The sequence below is a fragment of the Ruditapes philippinarum genome, unplaced genomic scaffold, assembly GCF_026571515.1.
Source record: "Ruditapes philippinarum isolate M1 unplaced genomic scaffold, ASM2657151v2 ctg3959_1_1_1_1, whole genome shotgun sequence".
Classification (NCBI taxonomy): domain Eukaryota; kingdom Metazoa; phylum Mollusca; class Bivalvia; order Venerida; family Veneridae; genus Ruditapes; species Ruditapes philippinarum.
Window position 1 is genome coordinate 135737 of NW_026866347.1, and position 9246 is coordinate 144982.

The window sequence follows — 9246 nt, forward strand, 5'->3', positions numbered from 1 at the left end:
CAGACAGACGGACAGTGCACAACTAGACTTGGTACTGATCATTCCTGTAAAGTTTGGATAAAATTGCACCAGTAGTTTATGAGGAGTAGTACAGACAAGCTTTTGTGTATCTGGCAACACACAGAAAAAGAAACTTTTTTATCAAAGGGCCATAACTCGGCCAAAAATCATTCAACCGGAAAACCCTTGCAATATGCGCAAGGACTTGAGCTACAGATCAATCCTGTAAAGTTTCATTGAAATTGCATTAGTGGTATAAGAGAAGTAGTCCGGACAAACTTTAAAATTAAAAATTATTAAAGGGCCATAACTCCGACAAAAATCATTGAACCGGAAAATGCTGACAATATGCACAACTAGACTTGGTACTGATCATTCCTGTAAAGTTTGGATGAAATTGCACCAGTAGTTTATGAGGAGTAGTCCGGACAAGTTTTGTGACGGACGCACGGACAGACAGACAGACAGACAGACGGACAGACAGACGACGGAGAAGTGATCCCTATATGTCGCCACTACTCCGTAGAGGCGACACAAAAATCACTTTTAATGAATATCGAACATAACGTTAGTTTAACCATAGAGATTCTCAAGCTTGATTTAGACAAGCTTGCATCAGTACACGTTGTTTAGTTTGATCGATTTCGAGCAATACTAAACATTTTTATTCTTATTCTTATTCTTTTTCTCTGGCGGTGCTTCTGTAAAATCTGATCCAAGTACGTGCCCTTCGGAGCGGCTGAAATCGTCAAGAAGAAACATTTGATACTTTTTGATACACATTTGTATGCAAGTCTCATTTTTCCGATATAATAACGGAAGTTGAATGGCATATTATAATAGAATAAGATACTAAATTGATGAAACTAAAAACTTCTAAAATAATATTGGATTTTTAATACTATATCACAATAAGTCCAAGACAAAGTTGCAACACTTTATTTCTTTCGTTATGTTATGTTTTACCGTTTAAAGTTCATTTTAAATTATATATTTAACTGAATATATAATATTTGAATTTAAATATTTGAACTGTTGTCTTCAAAACATGTATATATACATGCAAACATACTACAATGAAAAAATTATATCCAAAAAGTTGTAAATCTTTTTTTTAAATATTTTATAGATGTACATTGTAAGATTATTTTCTTCTTTTTGTTATTTATAATTATGTTATAACATGTTTAAACATACAAAGCTCGAAATCCAGAGCACACTTCTATTTCACATTTTCCAGTTCCACTGTAAGTGTAATCACCCCTTTCTCCCTCATCCCAGCGGACCTTTAATATTGAAAAGTTCATTATAATATCATGCATTAACGTTCGACTTATTCAAATAAAGAATTATAGTTATTATATTTAAAAATATGCATTTTGATGAAAATTAGATAATAATTGTTAGAATTGTCATAGCACTCTTACTCAATAGTTTACATGTAATTAGAGGAAAGGATTATTATCGTTCATTTATTCAATAATGAGTTAATGCAAACATCATCAAGATATAAGAGTGGGTACCGCTCAAGCCGGTGCTAGAGGGCGTTAGGGATGTTGCGCTTTTTCATTATCCCTCATGTACAGACTCAATCAAACCGAGTCAGCAATTTTCATATAATTTTGTTATGATTAATGCTTCTGAGGGATCACTCTTGCTCCAGATTTTTATCCATGCAAAGAAATTCTCCTTTTTTTTCTTTTTTTTTTGCCAAGTATAGTACATTTTGTAATATCCTTAAATGATATTTTTGTTAAAGTTCAGGTTTATGGTCTTAAATAATAACTAAGGTTTTACCAAATGTCATCTGAACTATATTAACTTAATTTTCAAACCGATACAGTAAAATATAAGCCTACAGTAGCTTTAGGCTCTGTAACTCTGATAACGACACCTCTTCGCCAGTTTTGGACGTTTCCTGCAGATTTTGTCCAATCTTTACCTAATAAAAGATCATTAAGAACGTTCACTTCATTCATTTATTTATAATATTTGTTTCAAGACATATTCAGAAATGTCTGCCACTACATTCAAAACCTCTGTGTTATTGACTCTATGAAAAGAACCCAGTTTTTGTAAATACTAATGACCAAATTGCATATCGGCTAGATATTAAGCAATACATTGAGTGCTTAATTTCAAAAGTTCAGTCATATAATTCATAATATCGAATTTCATCCTTCATCGTAACCCAGGCATCATTTTGTTATCTTAACAAAACCTACATTCCATTTATATATTAAACTAATTTAAGATATTCTTTAGCAGATGAAAACGGTTTGCAGGAAACTGTACCTGTCTAACAACACAACCGACTGCGATTTCTTGTCCAAACCTGAGTTTCCGAGGTTCGTCGACAAATAAGGACATCATAACCTGGTTTCCCATATCTGTATACATTATGGTGGCCATCTTCGTCCCATTCAAGCCCATACTTGTTCCCCTTTATACAAGGACAAATATAGGTATATTAAGTTTTGTATTCAGTAATCAATCTTTATCGTTAATTCAACTGATATAAACTTTACCAAATCACATGTTAAAATCTTTGTCTGCTTTTTACGTCAACCAACAAAATGTGTAGTCACATTTTAATTCATTATGTATAGACTGATGTATAATATTTGTATCGTACATGTTTGTTTTCATTTCATATTGAAGCCCATAAACGTATTTGTCCTCTTTTCAATATTGTCATTGTAAATTAAATGCAAAATATTTAGTTCTTTCAAACACCACCTTTACTCATAAGTCCCTTTCATCATTTATGTCTTTTCGTGCCTCGTGTACTTTGTTATAGAAATTTGGCCTCGACCCCTTATTGTAATGATATAAGATGGCACGTTTTATATATACCGATAATGGGTAAAAAAATTGTTTTCAAATAGCTAGTCAGGTTCGCTGGTAAGATTTTATTGCTTTTACGAAGCTAAGAGAACGCGGGATATCGTATTATCGCCACTCCCCAGCTAATTAGCATAATATTAAACGACTTTGAGAATGCCGAGGTATTTCCTAGTGACTTTGTTTTGTTAATTTATAAACAAAATTACAATGATGTTTTGATCGTTTTGTTTGTCACAATATCTTTGGGTAACATTATTGTATTTTACTTAATTCGTTTACCGTAAATACGCATATTGAATATCGGGGAAACGAGTAAAAATAACAATGCAACAGTATAATATAACCTTTAACTAATAATGTTCTTGGTGAACTTGAAAATGAAATAAAAATCTGGAAAAAAACGATATTTTTAAGAGGTATAAAAATAAAATTGAAAATAATGTTAAAATCACCGCTCATAAGAATTGACAGACCAAACAATAACCTTTAGGTGAAGTATGTAGCGCAAATTATTTGCTACACAGAACATGTAATTTCTAATTACATTCCACCAATGAAAGACTAAAATTTTACCATCATCATGCCCTGTCACTGTACCAGGGCCATTGCTATCTTGCATGTTCCATTTCCAGTCAGGTCCTCTACGTACACGGCTTCCTATTGGTGGAAATTTGCTATCCTTAATCTCCCTATACATGTTTTGTTTTCCTTTGCTAACCATAGTAGCAAGTAAATTCTTTCGAGCATCATTTTTGATTTCAGCAATCATACGCTGTAAACAGATATGAACGTGTTCTGACACCCGATATTTATATGTCCATAACTTCGTTAACAAGGACAGTTTGCAAAATCCAATTCAAAGGTTTAAGTCAAATGTACATTTAACAAAACTTATTAGTGTGCATGTATTAATGGTTTCACATGTGTGTCAATTTTGGTAAGATCAAGCTTAAATTTCAATTATTACATTTGAGAGATACGATATTTGATTTATAAGATATCATAAGAAACATAGATTTAATAAACATACCCAATAAATCTGATTATATGCGTTATAAGCCAATGCTGTAAAATAAATGCATCATTGAGAGACTTGGGGTCGGTCTCATTTGGAAGCTTAAGACCAACGTAAAATTGTGATAAAAGTTTTTTAATTATCTGGACAATTGTTTTCACAACGTCCCGGGAAATGAACCCCTTACTCGTAGACTCGAATCTGGAGTTTCCGGCCATCTCTTAACTTATAGTATATTTTTAAGAGGACTCATATTTTAATTTCTTTTTTTTTTTAAGTTTTTGACACATTTAAGATGAACACAGAGAGGGTGTTTATTTATCAATGTTGTCATATAATTATTCCCAGGTCCGATACTCGTGCCTGTGCCTTGATGAGGTCCGTCAACATAAGACGCATTACTGATTACCTTATCTTCTTCGGAAAAGTCTTCTCCTGAGTTCCCAAACAGTGAAAATGGTAATTCTATTAAACCAAGTGGGTCTTGTATCTTTGTCTAATGTAAGATAAAACAAGATTGAGAAATACCAAGCTACAACGTTATGTGTCATGAGTATAAAGCAATCAGAAAGTCTACAATAATATTTAGCATACGGTTTTGAAATGTCATAAGCTAGAATTAAAAGCATTTAATGTGTATACTTATCTGCAAAAAGTCATTTGCATTTAGTAGCGTAACATGCTTTGTTTTAAATCATTGTAAATCGGGTGATAATTCAATAAAACTGATAACTTAAAAGTACATATTAAAACATTGCACAAATAATTATAAGGATATTTGATACCTACTGTTAAATACAGGCGTCTTGAAAACTGTGTACCAGATTTGAAATCAAGTCTTTTGCCATCTACTATAGCCATCATTAAATCGGTAAACTGTCGTGTGTCCTTAAATGTTAATTTATAAGAGTTTAGAATGACGACATGTTTTAAGAACAAGTTGATGTGTAAAATAAAAGATACTCTATATTTGTCCTTTGATTTCTTTGTATTCAAATATACTTGTCTTGAATCGAACCGCAGATAGCAAGTAGTCGCAAGTTTCACTGCAACTTTTAACAGATGATATGAACAAACTAGTGTTATATTTTGGCGATTTCATTATACCAATACAACTTTAGATTAACGAAAGAAACGCCGTATGACCGTATAATTCCTATTTTCTCCAAAAACGCACTATAAAGATATTAAATTTGAGCAGTATTTCTTTTCGGAGAATGTTTACTACAACTTATTATTGATAAACGCTATGTTGGAATTGTTTTTAAAATGTTTAATGATATATATACTTCGCTTGGTTTTCCAACTTTGACAAAATACGTGTCAATATGATTGCTTTTGTATTCTTCCATGCATTGCACTAACTTTGCTTTAGTCTGAAAAGAAATATATATCACATGAAATATGATTAGATATACAAATAAAGCATGGCGACGTTCACAGAAAGCAGTCCCCTCCCCCCCAGATATAATCTAGCCACATCAGCAGGACAACAAGAAGACATCAAACCAAATAAAGGTGACACGAGAATCATGCATTAGTAATATGAACATAAGAACTTAATCGGCATGTACAAAACAAACATCCATATCAGTATTTGAGTTTTTGAATTCCATAAAACAAACTAAATCACTTGCCAAAGGGCAATAGAAGCATAGTGATACATCACATGGTTGACCAATTAATAACCGTTTGGAAATTATAACAGGGCACAACATAAAAGCTTTAGGGAAAAAACGTTCTGGGGCATAATGGGCCAAATTTTACGTCACTGGGTGTTTTACAGTAATGTCGATTTCGTTTCACATAATAATCTGTTTTATTTCACTATTCTGCTAACGTTTCTATGATTCAATGACATTCCCTTTAGCTAAATAATCTTCGTCGGAACCCACAGGTACTGAACTACATTCATCACGAATGAAGTATATACTTAATGAGTACACATGGGTTACCGAGGATGCTAAATTGTATGACTAACTGGATGATGCTAGACAAAACTGAATCGTTATGAACAAGTGCCGATCTGTGACTGAGACTTGAATTGCCCATCTGAGGTCCGTTTATAATATCCCCCATATTCTACATTCAATCGCAAGGGAGTTTGTTTAATTTTCAGAAAACTTATTTGTATCCTATGCATTGATTTATTTGAGCATCTTAGCTCTAAATCTAATATATCTCTGTACAAAGAAAAAAACATCAGAAGGCTCACTTCGCTTAAATCTCCCGTAGCTTTATCCGGTCCTTCATATTGGCCCACTTCTGTAAGTTGACCGTCCGTAATAATTATCACTTTGGTAAATACTGTAACGTGGTTTACAACCTCGATATGACCTGAAATGAAATGAAATATAATACGTACATGGTATCGTTATAGAAATATAAATCTATCAGTTTATCACTTTGTGACAGAGTAAAAGCGAACCAAGTGCTAGTCATTATAAGTTTAACAATGCAGAAGTCTTTTAGACATTGCTTGCGAAATAATTTTTCAGTGACGGTAGGACGATTGGACCGAAGTAGAAATAAAATCTTAAGCTCAGTTTAATAATAACAATACTAAAAGGATTGATCTAAGTGTAAATGGTCTGGTCTAATTATTTGTCTTTGTCCATTAATTCATATGTAGTGTTTTCTATGTTTCAAAAGCAAATAGACAGAACTGTGTGCGAATAGTATAGCAGAGGTAAAGCAATCACATACAATATCGTCCATTAAAGAAAGCAAAATGTTTCACAAAGTTTCAAAAAAAACTTTAAATTAATTAGTCCATTGCATTCAATAAAAATAATGTTTGTTCTTGATTTTATGGAATAACAGAAAAAGAACATTACGCTCTGGTGATCCTGCAGTTCCTAAAGCTAACACCAACCCTCCATATAGTGGACTTGGTCCTCCAAGCCGCTGATTTTCTAGATAAATGAAGATAATGCAAGGTAACTGAGTAATCTATAATAACAAAGGTATCAAACTAAAACAAAGAAATGGCTGCTCTAAATATAAATATATATTTGTTTACTTCAAGATTACAACGTCATTTGTCCTGCATTAAAATGTGGTGAACCTAATGTTACCATATATCTAAGATAAATATATTTAATAAAGTTAAATACAAAAAAAAATTGGGCTGCAATAAATTGCGCAGCGCCTCGTATTTTTAACTTTTGAATTAATATTTGCTTTGTTAGTTTAAGACTCTTACCAACAAGCTGTCGCAATGTCTTGTAGTTATTTGTTAACCGCTGTTGTACTTTTGTTTCGTGACCAAATGTCACAAGAGCGACATGTTCATTGGATAGCCCGTACCGGGTGGAAATATCTTCAAGGCCTAAAAATATATATATATATATTCAGATACTCGTTTGTTAGCTTGTCTGTCGCGGTTGTTGTCGAGTTTCTTAACAAACCCATATTTGGTAAATCTCGGCATCATTCCAGATGTTTATTACTCTGCAAGTGACGACAACTAATCCCACATGACTTCTGAATCAGCGATTGAAACTAATCTATTACAGTGAGGTTTAATGTCAAGATGCTTTTGCACAAATTATTTTTGCCAAAATGATTATCTGTGACTCGATACATATAACTTTACAAAATATGATGTTGATAAGTTGAATGCATGTTTTGGCGATTTACCCCTTTTAAATACTGTCGAAGAAATCGTAAAGCTTGTGTCCATGCATTTTTTTCCGCCATACTTGCCGATACATCCAGCAATTATGACAGTATGAACCCCTTGTAAATCTTTATGTGTCCTCCTGCCTGTAAAATTGATATCTAGATGATTTCTTAGCCGATATTTACCCGTGATTTTTTCCTTCCACTATTGTAATTTGTCCATTCATATTGATTCAATAATTAAAGAAACCAAAAATATGGGAAACCTTTCGTTTTAACCCGGGGAAAAAAGCCATTCTAAATACCCGAATAAGGAATCTAATTTTATATTAAATTTTTCCCTTATAAAAAATTTTTTGGAAAAATATTTTAAATAAGTATACATTTTAAAATTTTTTCAGGCCCCAAAAGATGTTTAAAAGAATGATAAATTGATCCTTTGGGAAGCAATATAACAACAAAATTACATAAAAATTGCAGACCGGGGTTTTTGATCGTTTATGGGGATTATGGAAAAGGGCAACATCCAGCGCAGTAGCATCGGCTTAAGTGATATTCAGTCCTCAAAACTAAATGTGCTGGAATCAATGATCTTGAAGGACCAGAAAAAAACAAACACTTAAAAGAAGTACGGAGCAACTTTTTACAGCTGACACATGGTACTTGAAGCATGCTGTTCTTAAGAATAAAAGAAAATCTTTAAAATGAGGACATGTATATCTTTACCTTTAGGAATCAGTTGAAAACCTTTTTTTTCCTTAATTTTTCAATAAATTAAAAATAAAAACTTGAATTTTAAATTTTGTCAATAAAAATTACCACATCCATTTTCCCGTTGCAAGGGATCTCCCCAAAAATTTTTCGTCACCATATGACTTTCTCTCCCAAATTTCTCCACCCCTTTTAACTAATGAACAAAAGAATTTTCACTAACAATATTTTAGAAAACAATCAAAGCTAATTGTCATGCTACTGAAATGATAGAATTTGGTAAGCAAAAAAAAAACGTTCTTCTGAAATAAAACGTGTATTAAATATCATGACATTGAAGCATTGGAAGGAGAGTAAACCATTTTAAAAACAGCAAATAAGATTTTTTATCTAAGTCATAGAAACAATTTATCATTTAATCATTTAAGAAGAATAAAGTCAATTTAACGCTTCAGACATCGACTTTGCCGTGTTCAGATACAGAGCACTTACACCTGGACTCCATTGTAGAGGCGGCATCTTCGCTTGCACCTTCGGCACCTTTAACTGGTGGTTTAGGTAATCTTAAATATAAACATATACGGATAAATATAGTCCTGTACGTAGTTTGTATATTCGCCAGGAAGTTCCAACATGGAATGATATAATAAGATGTATTTGTAAGATAGATATATGTCATTGCTAAATTTGTTCACGAACTATGTTTTACTGAAAATTATGAAAAATTGGTTTTAAAGTGAATTGGTTAGTAAGAAAGGTTAACTTTGTAATATAATAAATAATTAAGAGGATACTGTTAAGTATCAGACATAACAACAGACCAATAAATCATTGTTGTTAGCAAGTGTGAGATACATGATTCTATATTACATATATATGTATTTATATTGCAGATAATAAATTGTTCCAGAACAAAATATTATTGTTCAACATATAATATTCCTACTGAATAACTTGAAACTTAATCAAGATTATTTTTTTCAAGTTATGATTTATTACAATATGTAAATGGTATATTTTTCTATTGTTTTCCACGATATTTAAAAAAA

General features: G+C 32.1%; 1 protein-coding gene across 1 annotated transcript; it reads right to left on the reverse strand.

The window, feature by feature from the left end:
* Window positions 1-2302: 2302 nt before the first annotated feature.
* Window positions 2303-7631, reverse strand: LOC132732230 (uncharacterized). Its single transcript, XM_060718622.1, has 9 exons — window positions 7506-7631; window positions 7068-7192; window positions 6700-6777; window positions 6078-6199; window positions 5152-5238; window positions 4652-4750; window positions 4272-4358; window positions 3421-3619; window positions 2303-2443 (listed from the first exon to the last, which is right to left on the reverse strand). The coding sequence occupies exons 1-9, from the start codon at window positions 7562-7564 to the stop codon at window positions 2424-2426; spliced, it is 876 nt and encodes a 291-aa protein (XP_060574605.1). The 5' UTR covers window positions 7565-7631; the 3' UTR covers window positions 2303-2423.
* Between the last annotated feature and the right edge of the window lie 1615 nt (window positions 7632-9246).